Source organism: Peromyscus maniculatus, chromosome 23 (assembly GCF_049852395.1).
Source record: "Peromyscus maniculatus bairdii isolate BWxNUB_F1_BW_parent chromosome 23, HU_Pman_BW_mat_3.1, whole genome shotgun sequence".
NCBI classification, from domain to species: domain Eukaryota; kingdom Metazoa; phylum Chordata; class Mammalia; order Rodentia; family Cricetidae; genus Peromyscus; species Peromyscus maniculatus.
Window position 1 is genome coordinate 30,422,198 of NC_134874.1, and position 24,453 is coordinate 30,446,650.

The window sequence follows — 24,453 nt, forward strand, 5'->3', positions numbered from 1 at the left end:
GTTCCATCTTCTCAGGGAAATTGTCACAGCAAGGTGGCTCTGTGTGAGCGGGTTGCCCTGAAACTCCCAAAGCAATCTTTCAAATGACTTTAAGTTTTTACACCATTGAGCCTGTGAGGTACAATGCAGCCAGTACCTGAGATGCTGTCAAGATAGTTTTCCTACTGTCCTACCACAAATTATTTGGCCTCCTTTTAAAAAAATTAGTGTAATAAATTGTCCAAAATTCTAAGGGAGTTCAGTATGAAATTTTGCATAAGATTCTTTGATCATATTTCCTCTCATTACTCAAACTTGTTACCCTCCTATGGTCCCCTCTTTATTCCTTTATAACCATTCTTCTCTATCTAGGCCTTTTATTGTAAGGTTCCATATGAGGGACCTGGAGAGATGGCTAAGTGGTTAAGAACACTTTCTGCTTTTACAGAGGACTGGAGTTTGGTGCCCAGCATTTATATTGAGTAGCTCACAACTGTCGGTAACTCCAGTTCTAGGGGAGTTCTAGTCCACTGTACATTTCTGGCCTCTGCAGGTACTCACCCATGGGTGTACATCATGTGCATCCACTCCCAACATGACTGAAAAAATAAAGTAAAACCTAAAAAGATTCCATATGCAATGCTTGTCTTTCTGAATCTGACTTATTTTGCTTAACATGGTGATCTCTGGTTCCATTCATCTTCCTGACAATGATAGGAATGCAGGAGAGGATGCAGAAATAAACCTGTCAGCTACACCTGATGTAGGAGAACAGCAGGAAAGGAGGTTCCAGAGGCATCAAGATTTGACGTATAGGAAAATCAATGACAGAGGAAGGACAGAAACCCCCTTTTCTTTGTAACTGTTGTACCATGGCCAAGGCAATTTAGTTTCAGAGGGTGAGTCCATGATCATCGAGCATGGCGGCAGGCAGGCATGGCACTGGAGCAGTAGCTGAGAGCTTACATCCAATCCGAAGGCAAGAGGAAATGAGAGAGATGGCTAACTGGGAATGGTGTGGCCTTTAGAAACCTCAAAGCCCACTCCCAGTGACACACCTCCTCCAACAAGGCCAGACCTCCTAACTATTCCCAAACAGTGGAATAAGTGTTCAAGTGGAATAAGTGAGCCTACAGGGGCCATTCTCATTCAAACCACCAAATCCTTTGACCATGGGCTGCATACAACAAAACAGAATTTGAAAACACGTGCACACGCACGCGCGCGCACATTCCTCCAAAAAACTCAGAAGGCACTATGTAAATTGTCTATAAAGGAGAGGGAACTCTCATGTCCCAATGTCTTTGATCCTTGGACCCTTCCCAGCTCTCTGAACCATTTCCAGGGGGGAATAAATCAGGCTGACCAAACCACAGGGAGGAGTCTGTGGATAGCCATGGGCTCTGCTTCAGTTCCTACCTTCAGATTCATACCTTAATTTTCTGCCCTGACTTCCCTTCATAAGTTGCAATATGAAATAAACTCTTTTCCCCAGGTTGTTTTTCATCATAGTGTTTTTTTTAAAATCACAACTACAGAAAGCAAACAAGGACAGAACTACTAGAAAAGAATTAAAGCCAAGAATTTCACTTGAGTTTCTGATAAGCAACAACCTTTGCACTCAGTGATAATGAAATCACTGGTTGCATTTTTTTGGTTAATATTTATTACCAAATGAATTCAAAGATCAAAGTGGGCACATCCATGGTACCATGCCAACTGCTAAGATAGAGAGTGCACCTGACTCATGGTACTGTGGGTGGAGCACTCTGGTGTTTTCATTGGTTGCAAGGCCAGCCCAACCCCTTTCCCAGTACTTAAGCACTGCAGGCTGGCCTCCTTGAATCACAGCTGGGTGGGGAAGGGAACTCATCAGGCTCAGACCTGAAAGGTGCAGCACACAGAGTTGAGAATAAAACACAAAAGAGAGACTTAATTAAAGAAAGCAGCAATGGACCTGATCCCAAACTTTTCCATGGAAACCTGGATGCTCCTGGTTACCAGCCTGGTGCTCCTCTACCTGTGAGTAAACTGCCCAGGCTCCTCTCCTCAGTGATCAAGACTTGGGGATGCGAATTGGATAATTCTTTCCTCTACCTGTTTGGAAAATCCAAAGAGAAAATGAAGGGGACATTGCTTGAGTGTAAGATGCTAAGACCTAAGGTGTTGCTGTTGGCCTTATGCAAATCCCTCCAAGGGGATACATAGGTCTTCCCCTTCTACTAAACTCTACTTTCTGTGGATAGGAGGATAGAGTGACCTCAGTTAGACTTGGGGTATCCTCTGATTGAGTCTTGGTTTTTCTCCAGATTAACCAACCAGAGCTCAGCAGAAGAAGATTACAAATAGCTGGTCACTGTGTATGTTAGGAGGCCTCTTTTCCATCTGATATTTTACAATTAATGGAAATGTTTCATTTCCTTCTTTCTATTCAGCTCTAGATATCCCAGGACCTTCCTTCAAAAAGTTAAAGTGGGGCTGTTGCTTTCAATATTTTCGACAACTGATGTTTTTACTCATTTGTTTATGATAGTGCCAGGAATGGGAGCCTAATGCGTAAACAAATACGTGGTATAGATCACATGTATGCTTTGAAATAAACTTGCTTATCAGGTTTTAAAAAAATTCATCAGTGTTTGATATACCTATCTGTCCGGTCGTGCGAATCCCTTAGTACAGGTGGATAAGGAAGAGGATGGGCCAGTGATGAAATGAAATACCTTCAGGTATGAGTAACAAGGAAGTAGAGAATATGCTTCCTCTCTCAAGAGAAAACTCTCAGATACACTTGCTGGTTGTTGTCTTTGAGAGTCCCATGGAGAAGATGTGAAGATTAAAAATAATTATTGTTGTTGGAGTTTTTGTTATTTGTTGCCTACATGTTGCCTCTTCTATGTTTGAATTTTATAGTGTCTGTATCCACAGCTGGTGAGCCACTATAGCATACAATGACAATCCCAATGTACTAGTTTTCTCTTTTACTTAATAGGTATGGAACCCATTCACATGGGATTTTTAAAAAGTTGGGAATTCCTGGGCCCAAGCCTCTGCCTTTCTTGGGTTCAATTTTTGCTTACCACCAGAAGGTGAGTATTCACTGGGCTCCCTGTCTTTCCTCTTGTGTTTGCCAAGGTTGGCTTAGTTTCATCAATAAAAAGACAAGATCTTGAGTAGAACTGAGGTAGCATTTCAGAAACTATGTTTGGCTTTCATCTGAGACAAGATCAGCTTCTTGAAGGCCTTGCTGTTAGTCTTTGGAAAATCCAGTTTGGCACAGTTCATCAGCTCAGACCTTTGACATATCAACACTCATGTTGAGGACTTGATGTTCAGACTTGTGATCCTCCAAGGGCAATGTTCTTTGTTCCCAGTGCAGATTCTAGCAAGGGACAGCCATGCTTCTGGAATTTTTATTTGCATAATTAGAACTTATAACTGAAACTTAGCAGAAGTTTTCTTTTGAAGTGTCGGAGACTCATAGCAAGTATTTCATTTCCAATGTTATGTGTAGAGGAGAAAGTACTTTCCTTTGCTGTGTTCTGTATAGAGGTGGCCTCTCCCCATTTTCCCATGTTACCAGGGAGCCATAAAGGCAAACTCTCTTTGTTATTTTTTAAAAATATTTTTTATGTGTTATGGGTATTTTGCCTGCATACAAGTCTGTGTATGAGTTCTGGGTGCCCACAAAGGTGTTCCCCTAGAACTGGGATTACAGATAACTGTTATGTGGGTGCTGGGAATTGAACCCTGGTCCTCTGGCACACCAGGCAATGCTCTTAACCACTGTGCCATCTCTTCAGCCCACACATTATCATTCTTATTCTCTTGCCTTCTCACTCAGAAACCTGCTGGAGACTAAATGCTCTAAATTAAAGGAGGCCACTGGTTTCTTCGTTGTCATAATTCTGTTAGTCTTCTAAAGAAAGAGGCATGAAATAAATGAAAAAGATGCTGGGTAAAGAGTTTAATGGATCTCACTGGCATTCCCTTAGCTTCTGTTTCTCCATTGTGTCTATGGAAGGAACAGTTCAGAGAGTCTTGCGACTTTAGGGACAGCATGTGGAGAAGTGAAATCTTTAGAGACATGCTGTTAGCTGTTATTTGTAGTGAAGGGTAAATGGCCAAGCATAGGCAATTATTCACAATCAAGGGTGAATTTTTGTGCATTTGCAATGTTGGGAGAAGATTCGGGAAACTTTAATATCCCCATTTCAAATACCTCTAGCAATTAATCTCCTTTCCACTCCGACAGCTACAAATAACAATGCCCCTCTCAATGCTGTCTAGGGATAGATAGTAAGCCTGATTTTGTAAGATCCAAATCATTTGTGCCCCAACTAGAGGTGAGAAGAGTATATTTAAAATAGCTATGGATTTTTATTTTCTTTCTCTTTCCAGGGCTTCTGGGAATTTGACAAACAATGTCATAAAAAATATGGGAAAATGTGGGGGTAAGTATTATGGCAACTTCCATTGGGAAGACGGGAAATGTCAAAGCCCACAGGATCTTGAGTATAAGCTATGTATTACGAAGATTTTGGGGGGCTTTTCCTACCAAAGGTCCCATATGTCCCCCAGTGTTGTGCTTCACAGACAGAATTTGGTGGAGAAAGTTGCATATTTTGACTTTTCTCCAGGACTTGATGGTTCAGGAATGGTTCACCTGAGTTTCAGTCCAGTGTCTGGATATTCCACTATTTTGAACTTAAGTTACTTACTTTCAATTTTCCATTCAGTTCATATCCTTTTTGGTATTCTAATATTTTGATCATGCAAAATTATAAAAAGAGTACATGGGCAATATTCATGTAGGCACCATCCAGGTAACACATGCTCCAATTTAGTTCTAATTATGATCTCTGTGTAGAGCTATTTTGTGTTTGTCCCTTCCTGAATGTCTTACATTACACTTCGTTTCATGAGATGCCAGTGACCTATGGTCAGAATCCCTGACTTGAACTAGGTGCTCATTTGCAGCATGTTGCGTAACTAAGGTGTTGGTTATATAACATCTGGATCAGATTCTGGATTCCTTGGCATGCCTCCAACTATCAAATCTAGATGGCTGGATTTAATCCTCTTTGCTTTGTCAATTCAGGTTTTTTGAGGGCCGACAGCCTATGCTGGCTATCATGGATCCAGACATGATCAAAACAGTGCTGGTGAAGGAATGTTATTCTACCTTCACAAATCGTCGGGTAGGTGCCTATTTAAAACATCTTAGTTTCTATTTATTTATATATTAGGGTCTTTTTGAGGAGTGAATGTTTGTGTGCATGTTCATGAGGTATATGCATATGCGTGCCCATGCACATACCTACACACATATGGAAGTCGGAGGAGGATGTTGGATGTCCTGCTCTATCTGCCTTATTCCCTTGAGACAGGGTCTCTCACTGAACCTGGAGCCAGGCTGTCAGCCAGTAAGCACTGGCAATTTTCCAGTTTCTGTCCCTCACAGAGCTGAGGTTACAGATGCACAGGGCCACGTCCAGCTTTTTAAATATGTGCTTGGTATTCAAACTCAGATCCTATGTTTTTATATGTTAGTGTTTTTTTTTTTTTTTGTTTTTTTTTGTTTTTTTTTTTTTTTTTTTTTTGTTTTTTTTTTGTTTTTTGTGTTTTTTGTGTCTTTATTGGGGTTCATTATGGGTAGGAACGGTCACCTTAAGGCATTTCCCTCCCACCCAAGCATGTCCATTCTAATCCTCCTGGGATGCTTTCTGGGACTTTTTCTTTTTCTTTGTGCTGCTCTTTGTGCAGCTGACTTCAGGTTCCTCCTTAAAAGAAAACTTCCTTTTCTTCTTGGGGACGCTGGGGCTTGCTGCCTCTTCTGGGTCACTGGCCATTTCCTCCTTAGGCAAGGATTTCTTCCTCTTGGGAGGACTTACGCTGCTAGTAGCCATCTCTTCAGGATCACTGACCAACTCCTCCTTGGGAAAAGCTTTCTTTTTCTTACTTTTAGGCAAAGAGACAGGTGGATCTTCCATTCCATTTTCCTGTGGAGTCTCCTGGGGTTTTAGCTTTTTCTTCTTCTTAGGTTTTTCATGTGTTTCCTCACATTCTTCTGGAGTGCTACTGTTTTCTGAAGAGGCCAGGGCCAGTGCAGCCAGTCGTTTCTTCTCCTTCTTCAAGCGTTTCTTCTCCTGTTTTTCTAGCTTCCTGGTAATTTCAGCAGCCGCTTCCTCTGCCTGAACCATAGCTTCCTTCATGACATCCAGGTTCTTCCGTGGAATCTCTCCAGTCTCATAGAAAGATAGCCGCTCCTCAACTTGTTCTCGGAGCTTCTCCCCAAACACACTTGTGGGCACCTCAGAGAAGCAATCAATCCTTGAGGCAATGCTGCATTTGTTTGCTAGATATCGGGAGATGCGGCCTTTGTTCTTTGCAGCTGCTCGACCAATAAAGGTGGAATGGAAAATGAGTCCATATTTTGGTGTATTACCCCTTGTCTTCAGTGCTCTGGAAACTCGGTCCCTTTTTGCTGGGCCCTGGGAATCACTCAGACACCAGGACTGGCGGTTTTTTTTTTTGAGACAAGGTTTTTCTGTATAACAGCTCTGGCTGTTTTTTTTTTTGAGACAAGGTTTTTCTGTATAACAGCTCTGGCTGTCCCGGAACTTGCTTTGTTCTTACAGAACCTGCATCTTACCTGCATCTGCCTCCCGAGTGCTGGGACTAAAGGTGTGAGCAACCACCACCTGGCAATATGTTAGTTTTTTATCATGAAATAATTATAATTTCATAGGGCATTGGCCCAAAATACATAACAATGGTCCATATGTTTTTCATCTTGTTTGTCTCAATGGTGATATTTTACATAACTATAAATTTAGTATGTTTCTGTGACAGGAAATTTGTATAATCCATACATTTTATTCAGTACCAATCTTACATCTCTTTATTTTGTAGCATGTGTGCACAAGGGTATGTAACCCCATGCATGTTTATTGGTGCATTTATGTATAGCCATCAATAGCCAAGGTACAGAACTGTTCCTTCACCATGAGGTTCTCACATCCTTGTCTATTAGAGTTGCCACACATAGCTTGTATTTTCTTTTTAGTTGGAGAACATTTTATCTTTAGTTTCTACAGCATTGGCATATATTTATTGTACAAAACAGCAGGCTTTCTTGTGACTTTTTTAAAAATAGTTATTTCATGTATATGTTTGTATGTGTTTCTCTCCATGTGTGCATGTGCACATGTGTGTAGGTGTCCACAGAGGCCAGAAAAGGGCACAAATCCTTTAGAGCCATAGTTACTTGTATTTATGAGCCAGTTGATGTGTGTCAGGGACCAAACTTCAGTCCTCTGCAAGAGCAGCAAGTCTTCTTTTTTTTTAATTAAGAATTTTTTCATTCATTTTACATACCAATCACAGATCCCCCTCTCTTCCCTCCTCCCCTCCTCCAGCCTTCCCCCCCACCTACACCCCCATTCCTTCCTACAAGAAAGTAAGGCCTCCCATGGGGTGTCAGCAGAGCCTGGTACATTCAGCTGAGGCAGGTCCAAGCCCCTCCCCCTGCACTGAAGCTGAATCTTAAGTGCTGACCCTTCTCTCCAGTCCCTGTAATATTTTGTTGTATGAACATAGTTTAAAAAAAAAAACTATTATCGACACTGATAGGTGATATTCGTGTTTCTGAATTTATCTTCATTTAATGTGATCTTTGGTTCCATCTATTTTCCTGTAAATGATATAATTTTGTTCCTCTTTATGGCTGAATAAGACTCCATTGTGTGTGTGTGTGTGTGTGTGTGTGTGTGTGTATGCATGTCTATAGCACAATATTTTAGTATTCTGAATCTTGTGTTTGTGAGAGTTGTATGAATGTTGTGTGTACATGTGTGTGCCTGTGTGAACCTGCAGAGGCCCCAAGGAGGATTTACGTGTTCTACTCTGCTGTTTTGGCTAGTCTGGTGGGTCAGTGAGCTATTGGTATCTGCCTGTCTCCATTCCCCCAACACTGAGTTACAGGCACCCATGGCCATAAAATGTTTTAAAATGTGGCTGCTGCAGATCCAAACCCAGGTCCTCATGCTTAAAGAACAAGCCTTCCTGCCCTCGGAGCCATCTCCCCAACAGGTTGTTTTGATCTGTGAATTCTTGACGTTTCTTCACTTCTTCAAATTTTCATTGATTTTTTTAATGAGCATTTTTATTGCTGTTGTTAGATTTTGTTAGATTCATACCTAAAGTATTTCATTTTCTTTGGAATGATTGTGAAAATCATTGTGTATTTAATGTAGTTTTGTATATGCCTCACTTAGCAGTGTGCCTTAATTTTTGTAAATTGACTCATTTGTAAGTTCCAGATATTTGTTTATGTCCTCCATGAATTCTATATCTTGACATTATTTTCATAAAAAATAGGAAAGTTTTTTCTTTCTATATATTTTTATTTTATTTTTCTTCACTTATTGTGATAGCTGGGAGCTCCAGTACAATGTTGAACAGAATGTTGAGTGTGCATTTACTTTTAAAGGAGATAAACTTTATTCTTCCACAGTTGGGCTTAGTTTTATCTGCTGCTTTTGTGACTTTCCATACAACATATACACTTAAATTTTTTCATTACATTTATTAATCTTATATTATTTGTAGAGCTAGGCATAATATTGAAATGCATGCATATTGATAGATCAATCAACTCAAGCCTACCTTTGCCAAACCTCCACAACTGACACACCCTCCTTTCTCTACAGCCAGGCTCCTAGAGTAAGGCATTTGAAACCCACATTTCCTGTGCCATTTAATGACTTGGTTATAAATAATTTGTATGTAAGTGATGCCTGTTAACATTTCCCCACAACCTGGCAGTTCTCCAAATCTATATAGGGCAACATCTCTTTTGCTTTGGATTCTAGGTATTTGGTCCATCGGGAATTTTGAAAAAAGCCATCACCATCGCTGAGAATGAGGAATGGAAGAGAATCCGAGCATTGCTGTCTCCAACCTTCACCAGTGGAAAGCTCAAGGAGGTAATGAAGTAATAAGCTTGTCACTGGAAATACGAGGAACAGATCTGGGGACAAGTAGAGTGGAAGATCACAGTCCTTTTACAAGCAGTGTCCTCTGAGTTGAAACTTCCTAAGAATGTCTCTTTGTGTTAATGGAACTTCTTGCTTTGTCCTTGGGAAAGCTGTGTCCACTGGGAACTGAGCCCCCTCAGCTCACTATGGATGGTGTTTTGTTTTGTGTATAGATGCTCCCCATCATTAACCAGTATGCAGATGTGTTGGTGAGAAACATGAGGCATGGATCAGAGAATGGGAATTCCATCTCCATGAAAGAGTGAGTACTGGCATGGTTGGGGCTGGGTTGTTGTGTGAGTTATTTTTCTGTTGCTGTGACAAAAGACCTTGACAAAAGCAACCGAAGGAAGAGAGGTTTTACGTTGGCTTACAGTTCTAGGGGACACAGTATATCACAGCACGAAGACATGGTGGCATGAGCAGGAGGCTAGTGGGTCACATTGCATCTACGATCAGGGCGAAGGATGGATGGCCAGGCTATAGAGACTCAAGACTTGCCCAAAGTGATCTGCTTCTTCTAATGAGGCTCTTCCTCTGAGTTTCCACATTTTTTTCCCAGACAGTGCCACTAGCTGTATTCAAATACATGATCCTCTAGGGGAATAGTGCACATTCAAACCATAACAATAATGCTAGGAGATGCCATAACTGCCAGCTGTGGAGTTGAAGTTCCTATTGTTAGGTCAAAAGTGAGTTGTGTGGTGTTTCAACTGATTACAACAGCTCAGACTACTACTGAAGTTTGAGACCAGAGGAAACTGGAGACATCCTTGTAGCAGTATTAGGACTATAATGGGCCACCCTGCAAGGGGGTGTCAGCTATAAGAAGGTAAGGTAACGTATGGAGAACAAGTCTCACCTCTGTATACAGGATCCATTATTAAGTTGTCTACTCAATTGCCATTTTTGAAATTCTAGAAAAAAAAAGATAATTTAGAAAGAAGGGACATTATCTAAACAAACTTGTTAGTGTTGATTCAGTGGAAAAGGATAGAGAAACTACTCGGTGCATACTAGGATGCTGTGTGTGTGTGTACCAGGAAAGTTAAAATGTCAAACAATTTATATTCCATCATAAACTTTTTGAGACTATCAATGAAATAGTAAATCTTTCCTTGGTCTAGCAAGACAGTTCAGTGGGTAAAGGCACTTGCCACCAAAGTGATAACCTGAGTTAGATCCCTGGGAGCCACATGGTAGAGGGAGAGAACTGACATCCACAGTGAAGAACAACATAAAACGAATACACATAGGCTTAATATTTAGCTTATCTTTCCCACACTTACAAAGCTCAGGACTTAGGGTTTCCATTGCTGTGAAGAGATGCCATGACCACAATGACTCTTATACAGGAAAACATTTAATTGGGTGGCTTACAGTTCAGAGAGTCAGTCCATTATCATCATGGTGGGACATGGTGGTATGCAGGTAGATATGGTGGTAGCGAGGTAGCTGAGAGTTCTACATCTTGCACAGGCAACAGGAAGTGAACTTGGACACTGGGTGGAATCTTGAGCATAGGAGACCTCAAAGCCCACCCTCACAGTAACACACTTCCTCCAACAAGGCCTCACCTACTTCAACAAAGCCACACCTCCTAATAGAGTCACTCCCTATGAGCTTATTGGGGGCCAATTACATTCAAACTACCACATCTAGGGAATGCTGTCGTGGATCATGTTTTCCCACATCCATTAACACAATCAAGGCAATACCCCATAGGACTGTCCAGCTTGGTATAAACAATTCCTCCTTGAGAGTTTCTTCCCAGGCATTTCTAGATTATATTATTTTGATAATTAAAACTAACCATCGTAATATCCATGCCATCTCACAGCACAAAGACAGGTACAACACTGTCACCTGAAAAACTTCTCACAATTGAGTATGATTGGAACAAGGGCATCATAGGAAGGGTTTCTGTGTGGCACTCTGATTATCTTGGCTGGACATGAATTTACTACTATTTCACACCTTATGTGTCTTAGGCAGAGTAGGAAGAGGTGTAGCTGTTAATTTCCATTTCTCTCTGTCCTCAGCATTTTTGGGGCCTACAGCATGGATGTGATCACTGCCACATCATTTGGTGTGAATGTTGATTCCCTCAACAATCCACAGGATCCTTTTGTGGAAAAAATAAAGAAGATCTTAAAATTTGATATCTTTGATCCATTGTTCCTCATAGTGAGTACGTGACCTAACATTTCATTCTTTCTGTCTTTTTAAGTAACAGTGTAGTGAAATATAATCTGCATATGTTGTCAGTAGTCCACTTAAACAGGCCAAAAGACGGTTTTCAGTATATTTAAAATATTTTCAGTTATCACTGTTGTCAGCTGTGGAACATTTTTGTCATCTCAGAAACTGTACTTTTAATGACTAACTCCTTACCTCCCTCAGGCATAAGCAACAAATAAGTCTATTTTCCAACTGCACAGATTTGCCTGGTCTGAACACTTCATACAAACAGAACTGTATGATGTCACCTTTTGTATTTGGCTTTCAAATTAGTACGTGTTAAAGGTTCATGCATCTTAAGTGTGTATTAGCATTTCATTTCTTCTATGACAGAATTATATTCCATCTTATGGACATGTCATGTTCTGTCTGTGACTGATGGATATTTGGAATGTTTTGACTTTTTTGGCTGTTGTGAAACAGTGCTGCTAGGAATATTCTTTTTGTTTTTGTTTTTTGAGACAGGGCTTCTCTGTGTAGCTTTAGAGCCTGTCCTGGATTCGCTTTGCAGACCAGGCTGGCCTTGAACTCTCAGAGATCCACCCGCTTCTGCCTCCTAAGTGCTGGGATTAAAGGTGTGTGCCACCACTACCTGGCCTTGCTATGAATATTATGTAAGTTTGTGTTTCAACATGTTTTCAGTTGTTTTTTTGATGTATACTCAGGGGGAGGCCTGAGTTGTATAGTAATATCTAATATAATGTGCTGAACTAATTAAGGACATGTCTTTAATCACAAGAGTGTTGGCTTTTCTGTTTTTTTTCATCTGTTCATCTGTTTTGCTCATTTTCATTTGCATTGATATACTCAGTTATGCAGCAGAGCATCCTTGAGATGGATCCTACCGAGTTAGTGTAATATAACTCTTCTTATAGTCACTCTATTTAGTATCTAATATTGTGTTGAAAATCTTTCAACCACATTTACAAGTGATGTTAGTTTGTAGATTTCTTTTCTTGTGAGATATTTGTCTGGTCTCAGTATTAGGGTACTATTCATCTTATGGAAAATTTTGGAGATGTTTTCATGTCCTTTCTATATTTTGGACATATTTGGGAAGAAATGGCATATGATTTTCTTTAAATATTTAGCAAAGTTAATCATCGAAACCTTCTTGTTTTAGGCTTTCCTTGTGGATAGCATTTTTTTTTTTAAATCAGCAGCACTTTAAATTCTGTACTTAAGACTAGATAGGAGGAGGTAAGATTAAGTATTATCCTGGAACACATTGATATGATAATCTCCTCTTGTCATAGTTTTCCACTTTCTCTAGATTGTGAGGAATGCTATGGATCTCTGTGTGCTTGCTTTGCAACAAATAACTTCTCATTATGTCACCGGTCATTTATGCATTGTATGCATTTCTTTTTGAGTCAGTTTCTACAATTTGTGTATTTCTAGGAATTTGTACATTCTGGCTAAGATGTATAATTGAGGCTATTGTCCTAGTCCCTCAATTGCTAGTGGGATTCCTTTATATGCCCTTGTGTTCTCCATAACATTATTCTCCTCCCACTTCACTATGCATGCTAGTAATCTGAGCCATCACTCTAATTCTAGAACAATCCCAGCTAACGTTTTGCCAACTCTGAAGACATTTTCAAAGAAGAATCTTTTGTTTTCATTGATTTCCTCCATGTTTTTTATTTTATTAGTTTGCACTTTAGTCAGTAGTATCCACTCTCTCCGCCTGAAGTGTGTTTTTTCTTCTCTTTTAGTGGTGCATGCTATAAAGGATTGTCATATGGCATCAGTTTTTCCTCAATACCCATAAATCCCCTTCTGGATATTGTTTTGTCTCTATCTTATAAGGTTTTGTGTTTTTGGTTAATGTTATCATCATCATCATCACCATCATCATCATTTGTCGTATTCATGGGTGGGTGGGTAGGTGCACTGGAGTATATGGGTGTGCATAAGTATGCAGAGGTCAGAGGACAACTTCAGGCATCTGCCACCTTTTGTTTGAGACAGACTCTCTTATTGGCCTGGAACTTCACCAAGTAGGTAGGTGAACTTCACCAAGCTTCACTAGCCAGTAAGCTTCTAGGAATTCACCGTCTTCACCTCTCATGTTGCCATTCCTGAGGCACTGAACTTGGCTTTTAACGTGGGTTCTGGGAACTGAACCCAGAGCCTCACATTTGCAAGGCAAACACTTAAGCCACTGAGCCATCTCTCCAGCTTGAAAGCTCTTTCTTGAACATCACGATTAACTGCAGCAACTGGACTGAAGCCTGATTCATCCAAAAAGACCTTAGTCCAACATGTCAAGGGTGAGAGGTCAAGGGATTTAACCCTGAAACTATGCAGCAGGTGCCATTGATATCACTTCTATGTCAGTGGCCATACATTGACACACCCTTTCCCAGCCAGTGGCCTGGAACCTGAGCGCGCTCACAGGTAAAATTTGTATTTTCACCACAGTTTCTCTTTTCTTTCCCCTCTAGCACTCTTTCCATTCCTTATTCCAATATTTGATGCGTTAAATATCTGCTTGTTTCCAAAAGATGTTATAAGCTTTTTTAAAACTTCTGTACAGCGAATGAAGGAGGATCGCATTCAAGATAAAGCAAAGGTAATAACTGCTTACACGAGGATTTTCATTTGTTGATAATGCATTTCTCCCTCTTTCTATAAAACAAATATGCATATATATATATTTCCTCTACATCTTTAAAAGTTACATGAGGAGTGTAGGTTAAGGACAGGGAATTTTTGATATTTAGAAGAGAATGAAGAGTGTAGTGGTTGGGAATAGAGAAATAAAATGAGCCAGAGAAAGCATTTAAAATTAATGATGTGCCTGACAATTAGTGTACCACAGAATAAATATTTTAGGGCAAGAATTTCACCACATGCTAGTAAAAAGATATTGCTTGCATATGATTTGTGGGGATGTAAACTGGGGGAATTATGGAAAGCTATATGGATAGATCTCAAAAACATCAAAGTTTGTTATTTTCTTAGTGGTGGAGATAAAACAAAACTCAGATCCTTACATGTGATCAGCAAACATGTCATCCTTGAACAATGGTTCAAGTTGCCCTGGGTATCCAGCTCAATTCTGTTCTAGAGTTTCATATTGGGAACAGAGTTTATGACTTTGATGTTGGACTGGAAGATCCCAACAGAGAAGCTATTATTATTATTATTATTATTATTATTATTATTATTATTATTATTTTGGTTTTCACCTTCCTCTGCCTCCTGAGTGCTGGGATTAAAGGTGTGAGCCACCACACCCAGACAGGAACAACCATTATTAATGGATAATTTCTTCAAAGACTAAGTCTTCAGTGATCTTAGTTCATATCAGAGGAAAAATGAGCAAAAAGTTAAGAATAGAACTCCCATGTAATCCAGCCATCTTCCTGTCAGTCATAAGATGACATAAGCTTGTGTGGAAGACATTTGTACTCCTATGCTCATTGAAGTCATTCTAAAAATTCCCAAAGCTATAGAGGAATTTTTGAAACTTCTCATCACAGATGAGTAATGGATGTTGAGAAAAATATACTTAATCTGATTTAGGCAACATTCAATATATGCATGCATCAAATTTTTATTTTATTCCATTTCCATGTACAATTTTTTTTTGTGTGCAAAATTTAATGTAAATTTAAAAAATGTGAGACAAAATTACCACTTCCTTTTCCTAAAAGGATAATGATTCTGCTTACAAATTCTTTCCAGGTACTTTAACTCCCCAGATCTCATACTGGCAAGAAATCATGTCATTTCCAAGCTTATCATTTTACACATTTTCAAAAAAAAGTTATTTTATTCTACCCAGCACAGTTTAGTCTGCTTTATTTTTAATTTTAAGTTTTTTGAGATAATCTTGCTATGAAGCCCAGGCTCGTCTCTCTCAGTCATTCTGCCTCCAAGTTTCATCATAAGGACAATGGTTTGAGATTAAGATGGGAGAACACCAGACTGAAGTCCAGAACGTCTGTGTGAGCACACATGCAAAGGGAAGGGGCCGACCTGGACTGTTCAGAAGCCAGAGAACTCAGGGTCAAAGACAGGAAAGACCAAAGCCATTGGATGTGGAGCTAGTGTTCACTCAGGAAAGCATTCTGCTCTCCAAAGCATGTGTATGGACATGTTTTTTGTTTATTATTGACTTTGGGAGTCCCAGCCAGAGTTCTGGACTTTCAAATAAGCATTATTGTCAGAATGGTGACTAGTTCTGCACTTGTGACTGACTCTGACCTTTTAACTGACCTTGAATCTTTCAAAAATTATTTTTCTTTCAGCAAAGAGTGGATTTTCTTCAGCTGATGATAAACTCCCAGAGTTCCAACATCAAGGAGTCTCATAAAGGTAAGTAAGGATGTTTCATGTTTACTGATGGGGAACCTCAGAGTGAGGAGTTTGTCCTGGAAATATTCAGAAGGATTTTCAAGTAGATGACTATGTCTCCAAATTTCAAACAAACAATTCCAACCCCTTAAAAAAAATTCCACCCCAACCCACAGATGTAGACATTATATACAGCAGCCATATACATATACATATAACATATACAAACAAACTTTCTAGAAGCACAGGATTATTACTGTGTTCAAAGCCTGAAGGGGAGCCATAAGCACGGAATTCAGGATTGGAGATCACCAGTGGTCTCTGGATCTGGTACTACAGAACAGATACCAACTGGGCCTCATCTAGATCCACTGAGTCAAAAGCTTTGCCTGGAGATTTTCATATAGACACCCAGTGAGAGGAACAGCCCCACAGTGGTGATGGTCACTGGAAACCTGGGATGAATGCTTGTCCAGCTTTTGATTTACAGCCAAGCTTTGATTTCCTGTATAGTTGATAAGGAACATGTGGAGAAAGCCTTGGGACTAAGCACATACCCCACTACTCTTACTAGCTTTTCACCTACTTATTTTCCCATCATGGGTGGCTTTTGAGGAAGCTGTTGCTGCAATGGTTGAAGAACGATGGCTTTCTAATGCCGTCCATCCTAGGCAGTCAGGAGCTATGTTCTATGTAAGAGAGGGGCAAGCCGTCTGTTTTCTGCTTTATTTTTTCTTTTTCCTCCTTTTTGCCCTCCGTCTTCCTCTTCCTTCCCTTCCTTCATTCTCCACAATTCTTCCTCCTTCTCTCCCCTCCTACTCTTCTTCTTCCTCCTCTCTCCCCTTTGTTTTTCTCCTGCTCCTGCTCCTCACCTTCTCCTGCACAATCCCATGCATTAATTCTATCATTACTTATTTTGACACTCAGGTTCTTTCAGGCATGTGCATTGAATAAGCCTTTCATATGGGCATCTGAGCTCTTTCTTTTGAGATCATAATACATATAATCACAAGATTTATCCTTTCCCTTTCTCCAAACCCTTACATATACCCCTCCATGCTCTCTTTCGACTTCAGGTTCTCTTTTTTCATTGTTATTGAATGCACAATTGTATATACATAAATGTTCCTAAATATAATCTGCTAAGTCTGTATGACGTTACGCATATGTATGCCTTCAGGGATGGCAATTTGGTACCGAATAACTGTGCTCTTCCCTGGAGAAGACTATTTCTCCCCCTCCTAGCATTCCTTAGTTGCCTGTCATTCTCTGTGTAGGGTTGAGGTCTCATGAACTCTCCCCATCCACCTTGGCATATCTGTTGGTGTCATCCTTGTTCAGCTCGTGTTTGGGCAGTCATGTTGTTGAGACTTTATGGGTATAGCTTCTGACATAACTAGGAGACACAATCTCACAAACACCCTGATCTTCTGGCTGAGAAACTGTCATATTGATTCCAAAGTGCCTGTACAAGTTTGAACTCCCATCAACAGTGGAGGAGTGTTTCCCTTGCTCCACATCCTCTCCAACATAAGCTGTTTTCAGTGTTTTTGATCTTAGCCATTTTGACAGGTGTAAGATGGTATCTCAGTGTTGTTTTGGTTTGCATTTCCCCGAGGACTAAGGATGTTGAGCAATTCCTTAAAAGTCTTTCAGCCATTTGAGATTCTTTTGTTGAGAATTGTCTGTTTAGCTCTGCAATCCATTTTTTTTAAATTGGATTTTTTTGTATTTTGATATTTAGTTTCTTGAGTTCTTTATATGTTTTGGAGATCAGCCCTCTGTCAGATGTGAGGTTGGTGAAGATCTTTTTCTATTATGTAGGCTGTTGTTTTGTCTTACTGACCGTGTCCTTTGCCTTACAAAAGTTTCTCAGTTTAAGAAGGTTCCATTTATTAATTGTTCCTTGCAGTGTCTGTGCTACTGGTGTTATATTTAGGAAGTGGTCTCCTGTGCCACAAATCATAATTTTTTTTTTTTAAAAAAATACTGATCTCCTTTACCTAAAATGTGTCTATTGGGCCAGCAATATAGATCAACAGATAAAGGTACTTGCTACCAAGCCAAAGACCTGAGTTCAAACCCGAGGACCCAAATGTTGCAAGGAGAAAAATCACTCCTGCAAATTGCCCTCTGACCCTCACAAGAATGCCATGGCATACTCCCCACTCCTCTCTCTCTCTCTCTCTCTCTCTCTCTCTCTCTCTCTCTCTCTCTCTCTCTCTCTCTCTCTCTCACACACACACACACACACAAATGAAATAAAATAAAATGTATTTCCTTTCCCATTAGCTTTATCCGATCTGGAGATTGTGGCTCAGTCTATTATTTTTATTTTTGCTGGCTATGAGACCACCAGCAGCGCTCTTTCCTTTGCTTTGTATTTACTGGCCACTCACCCTGACGTCCAGAAGAAACTGCAGGATGAAATTGATGCAGCTCTGCCCAATAAGGTGAGGGGACGGGACCTGGAGAGGGAGGAAGGGAAGAGGAGACACATTGACATGAATGACTCCTTATCAGTGAGTTTTTTTCAATGAAGTGATAAGCATTGATTCCTTCACCACCTTTACTTAAGGTTCTAAAAAGAGAAATGAATAGGAAACAGGCATTGGCTACTTACTGCTTTTATGAAAACAATGTCTTTGTTCATGAATGTTGGTACAGCTTTATCCATTCTATGTCATCAAAAACTATCAAGAAACAACCACCAAATCACAGTGGCATGGAAGATAGCTTTGGTTAGTCCAGTGTCTCAGTAGTCAGCTCTGCTGATGTTATGGGGTGTGCTGTTGCCTGCTGTTGGCTGAGTGTGACTGGCCTTGGCTGGACTGGGCAAGGCAGATTAATTTAGTTCTGTCCCACACATCTCTCTCCACTCATAGGCGGCCTGAGTCAAACTCTTAACCTTTCGTGCGTTACGGTTTGTCTAAAAGTCCCATAAAATAGTCAAACGTTTCTCACATTGGTCTTTACAACTCTACCCAAACTGGAGACTTGGGGTGTGAGGTTATGTGGTCTGTGGGGCTGTCTGTCTGGCTTATCGTTCTCTTCAGAGCTCACAGGCAAACCCTGAGGGAACAACCAGTGGGCTGGACCAGCAATAGAGAATGTGGCTGAGTGATGGATCCTGTTTTCATTGTGACTTTTACCAGGGTTGGAACTGAGCATTTTGATGGCAATGACTGTATCTGTCTTTTGTCACCTTTAATATAGAAGAGACCAGTATCTCCTCAGATCATTTAAAATTTTATCCTATTAGTGCTTCCAAATTTTATATATAATTAAAAGAATGGTCACATGGGATATTTTCAAGTAAGTTCAATAAGGATTTTTCTTCTACCTATGTTTATATACCTTCAAGTACATGTGTGTGCCCTTTCTGTGAAAAGGTAACTCTAAGTGTGTCAAGTTGTTGACTCTAATTATCATGATCTGTTAGTTATGATTCCCTACATAAGAAAGAAAAAGTAGTATATAGTAATGCTGAGGATTTTAGGTCCTGGGTTTGGGATTGTCACAAAGTCTCCATATTTCATAATTATCCTACATTTCTTACAGATGCATTGAGCATGTTCAAGTATCAGTTATTAAAATGCATTTTAAATGCTAAGGTCTTTCATCAACAGGAGTTTTTCTTTGGTAGTGTAACCCCTTAGTAGTTCTCTACAGATGAAAGTTAGTTCAAAATCTTAATTTATGAAAATCTCTCTCTCTCTCTTTGCAGGCACCTGCCACCTATGATACCCTGGTCCAGATGGAGTATCTGGACATGGTAGTGGATGAAACTCTCAGATTATATCCAATTGCTGGAAGACTTGAGAGGGTCTGTAAGAAAGATGTTGAAATCAATGGGGTGCTCATTCCCAAAGGGACTGTGATGATGGTACCAACCTTTGCTCTTCACAGAGACCCAAAGCATTGGCCAGAGCCTGAGGAGTTCCACCCCGAAAGGTACAGGGATATGGGAAAGTTAAACTACCCAGAACTGGACTAGTCCCAAGCATGATGTGCTGTCTCTTGGTGTTGAAGTCACATAAGTAGCAAGAGCAGTCTGTCTCTGTGTCTACGTATCTATCTATCTACCTATCTACCTATTCAAACTTTTAAGACAAGAGTAGCATCTGTCACAATGTCCTCCACACTATCTCATTTTATGCATTAGACTTTTCATGCCTAGGTTTTTCTTGCTGTTCCCTTTAGCTGCTCCCCTCACCTTTAGAGAATATTTACATTTTCCATTTGACTACACTTTGTCTTCTGGGTCCTTCACTGTGGCTGTAATGGTGTCATCTGAGGGCCTTGTCATTTGAGCAGCCCTGCTGAGGACAGAGGAGACCACAGGTCCTTCCATTATTGCCTCTGGCTGTTGTCCTGGCCACTTTCTTACCCTATGTGATTTTTCCAAAGCCATGTTGCCTGCTGTCTAGGAGTCTGAGACCCTAAACACCCTTCTTTTACATGTGGCTCAGGTGGTCTCTTCTGGAAACCCAGAGGCAAGGTCAGGCTTCAGTCATAGTTCTATAGTCTAATTGTTTTCTTGGTAAGCAAAATGAAGAATGGTGTTTTTAAGGCAGAGGTTGGCAAGCTGAAAGGACTAGGATTTAGACATTCATTGCTTCTAATTATACACCTCCTGATTTCTGGTACCTTACGTTGTTGTTCATGATGTGCCATTTAGACATCATTAAGTCTATGTACAGTCTTTGAAGAACTTAACCAGAGCTCATCAGTTTTTCTGTCTTCCGGACCAGATGGCTTTTGTGTTCCTTCCAGTCTCAGTAATTACACCTCCTATAGTTTTGTCACACACAGATGATTGACCAAACTGTTGTTATATTTATTTAATAATGAGACAGATAGCCTGTGTTTACTGTGTATGAGGGACTACTCCAAACACTAATAAAGCAATATGTTGATAAATGTCTACAACAGAGAAAATTTGACAAATTCACAGGGGGACTGTATACAAATCAACATCCACAGCACTCTCAATGGAATTCTATGTGACCAGTAACCATTTGTCCATGTGTGGTATTTATTCACACACCTCCACAAACCATCATTATGATTTTGGAAATATAATAGTCTTATATACATTAGAATTTTTCCAAAATATTAAAAAATAGCTTAAAACACATAGTCATATTGTAATTGCCACTTTTCTATAAACAAAAATTTTTCTTAAGTATCATTTACATGTTATATTATTTGAATGAAAGTTGTCTATCCTCCTAGATTTTTATACTCAAAGGAACACATAGAGAAATAAATTAATGATAATATATTAGAGTAGCATTGTATGTCTTTGTAAATCATCTGACTTAAACTATTCAGTAAGAAGGATGGGAAGAGCAAGAAGAAAAAGAAGGAATAAGAGGGGAAGAAAAAGGGAGGCTAGAAGGGACAGAAGGAAGGAGAAGGAAGAGGAAGAAAGAAAGAAGAGAGGGAGGGGAAAGAGGAAGGGAAGGGTGGAGGAAGGGAGGATGGGAAGCTGGAAGAAACAGAGTGAGAAATGAAAAGAAGTGGGGAGAAAGGGAAGGTAAGCAGTAGAAAAAATAATAATGGAGAAGAGAAAAAAAATAACAGAGAGAAGACAGTGCAAGGGAAACAATTTCAGTAGTGGTAAGAATTTTATCCTCCTGCTTTAATGAGTGTTAGTTCAGCCAATAACATACTTTTCTTCAATTGGTCTCATTTCTTATGTCTCAGAGAATGAACACATCATACTAAATGCAAAGATCATATTTAAAGATGAATGTTTGTTTTAGACAGCATTCACTTCATCTCAATATGACTAAGCTCCTCCATGGTAAAGCGAGAGGGAAGACTTTGAACTTGTATAATTCCTATGGCCTATCACCCACACTTGTAACTTGTATAATTCCTATGGCATATCACCCACTCTAAGGCCTGAGAACATCACAGAAGAGGGGGTGGAAAGACTGTAGGAGCTAAAGAGTAGAGGAAGTGTGCCAATGGTGTCTTCTGGTTAGAACATGGCCTTTGCTGTCATGAACAATGTCTGTGACTACCTGTGAAAGACTCACACAAAAAGGACATGAAAATAGGAGGGAGACAAGTTGTGAAGAAGACAGTGAATAGAGTTGGGGAGGGTATACAGGAAGTTAATGTGGGAGGGAAAATAATCACAATGCATTGCATACAAGTAAGACACTTTAAAAGTCACACCAGAATTTCCACAACTGGCTCAGGAAAGCTTTCTGTTTACTACTGCTTATGAGTATCTAAAAAATACCAAGCAAGTGACTGTTGTGGATTCTTAGCCTTTATTAACTTGTCTTCATCTATTCCTGTGGAACCAGGTTCAGCAAGAAAAATCAGGGTAGCATTAATCCTTACACATACCTGCCCTTTGGGGATGGACCCAGAAACTGCATTGGCATGAGGTTTGCGCTCATGAACATGAAACTTGCTCTTGTCAGAGTCCTGCAGAACTTCTCCTTCCAGCCTTGCAAGGAAACTCAGGTGAGTGTGCTTTTTCAGTAAGTTATATTTTTTTGGGAGTTTTGCAAAAAAGTATATTGATCTATTTGTTTAAGGAATTTCTTTGCAATGCCTATTGGAGAGTTTAAGTATTTCAGTTTTAGACTTGTATCTTTTGCTTTATAAAGACCTAAGTACAAAGATTGTCTAACTTCAGGGGCTTCAGAAGATAGATCTGTCAGTAAGGTTCTTGCCTTGAAAGCATGTGGACTTGAACTTAGTTCCCATAACCCATGCAAAACAAAGCAAACAAAACAAGCAAGCAAGCAAGCAAACAAACCAGCCAAACAAAACCCAGCCAGCAACCACCAACCAACCAACCAACCAACCAACCAACCAACCAACCAACCAATCAACCAACCCACCTATTACCAACCAGGTGTGTTGGCATGCACTTGTAATCCCAGCACTGAGGAGACAGACCAGCAGATTCCCAGGGCTTACTAAGCAGCTAGACTATATAATTTGTGAGTTCCAGGCTAGTGAGACACCCTGTCTCCAAAAAGGTAGATAACACCTAAGAAAGGGCACAGGAGGTAAAAGTAGTTTTTGTGTGCTTGTAAAGCACCCTTGGCATTTGTATGTCTCTTTGTATTTGTGGTTGGTGTCATTTCACTGACTACTTCTTGTGCTTGTGGAACTGTTGCAGATCCCTTTAAAAATAGGCAAGCAAGGACTTCTTCAACCAGAAAAACCAATCCTTCTAAAGGTTGTGTCAAGAGATGAGACTGTAAGTGGAGCTTGATGTCTGTTATGGTGCTGCATCCCACTGGACCAGAAACCAATTCAGATTGTGAATAAATTCAAAGATGAAGACTGTGGTAACCTTGTACACTCATGCAGGATTCTGGGTGTTCATTGAGCTTGTCATGGAACATAAGGATGTGATAACACCAATCTAAGATAGATATGTTCAACTCCCTAGTTCTTGTGGGACTGTCTATTTCTACTTCATTGTCACCACCAAATCCCCTGATTTATGATGATAAAATAAACACCAATTACTAGTTTTATCAACAACTACTACTGAAAATGAGAATTTTTATAGTGATGCTAATGACTAATTTTTTTATTAAGAAATTTTAAAAATTCATTTTACATACCAAAGATCCCCCTCTTACCTCCTCCTGCCCCTCCAGACTCCCCCTCCTAGCCCACCCCCCATTCTCTCCTATAAGAAGGTAAGGCCTCCCATGGGGAGGTACATTTAGTAGAGGCAGGTCCAAACCCCTTACCCTGCCTCAGGACTGTGAGATGTGTCCCATCATAGAAGTGGGCTACAAAAGGCCTGCTCATGCACCAGGGATGGATTCTGATCCTACTTCTAGGGAGCCCCTTAAGAAGATCAAGCTACACAACTGTCTCAGTTATGCAGAGGGCCTAGTCCAGTCCTATGCAGGCTCCGCAGCTGGTGATCTAAATTTCATGAGTTCCCACTAGTTTGGTTGTCTCTGTAGGTTTTCCCATTATGATCTTGATGGCCCTTGTTCATAGAATCCCTCTTCTCTCTCTTTGACCGGACTCTTGGAGCTTGGCCTGGTGTTTGGCTGTGGATCTCTGCTTCTGTTTCCATCAGTTACTGGATGAAGGCTCTATGATGACAGTTAGGGTATTCACATATCTGATTACTAGGGTAAGCCAGTTCAGGCACCCTCTCCACTACTGCTAGTAGTTTAAGGTGGGGTCATCCTTGTGGATTTCTGGGAACTGCTCTAGCACCTGGTTTCTCCCTATTCCCATGGTGTCTCCCTCTATCATGGCATCTCTTTCATTGCTCTTCCACTCCATATCTGTTCCAGCTTGACCATTGTGTTCTCTTATGTTCTCATCCCCTATCCCCTACCCTCCATTTCCCACCCCTTATCCCCAGTTTACTCATGGAGATCTCATCCATTTCTCTTTCCCAGGGTGATCCATTTGTCCCTCTTTAGGTCCTCCTTGTGTAGATTGTAGATTAATGACTAAATTTTTAGCAAACATTTTTATTTGCAGCATACTACAGTTAATTACTAAATTGAGATGTCAATGGTGTTGACTTTTCCTAGAGAATTGTGAAGGAACAACTATCTACTCCAGATGTGGCACCAAAGGGAGACCAAAGGAATGATTCCACTCCAGTCTAGCTTAGTGAACCAGTGAATTTCTAGGGATACTTACAAGAGCATGAATGAGGACTTGCTTACATACACACAGGTGATTCAAAAACAGCTCCATCACCGAGTCTTGGTTGAAGACTGGTGCATCTCTGATACAAGAAAGCTACAGCCCTGAAGTTCCCTTATGATTCCTTATAATCCTGTTACTTACATAACCTGGGAATTGGGAGCTTATGAGTCTTCTAAGTTTCAGGAACTTCTTGAAACTTGTGAGTTTTGTTTAC

At 40.2% G+C, this 24,453-nt stretch overlaps 1 protein-coding gene across 1 annotated transcript; it reads left to right on the top strand.

Annotated features, from left to right (window-relative positions):
• The first annotated feature begins 1,693 nt into the window (after positions 1–1,693).
• LOC102912747 (cytochrome P450 3A9) lies at positions 1,694–23,093 on the top strand. The gene is made up of 13 exons (XM_076560175.1): positions 1,694–2,001; positions 2,969–3,065; positions 4,378–4,430; positions 5,078–5,177; positions 8,853–8,966; positions 9,191–9,279; positions 11,060–11,208; positions 13,709–13,836; positions 15,521–15,587; positions 17,859–18,019; positions 19,294–19,520; positions 21,893–22,055; positions 22,723–23,093. The coding sequence occupies exons 1-13, from the start codon at positions 1,931–1,933 to the stop codon at positions 22,816–22,818; spliced, it is 1,515 nt and encodes a 504-aa protein (XP_076416290.1). The 5' UTR covers positions 1,694–1,930; the 3' UTR covers positions 22,819–23,093.
• Positions 23,094–24,453: the final 1,360 nt, after the last annotated feature.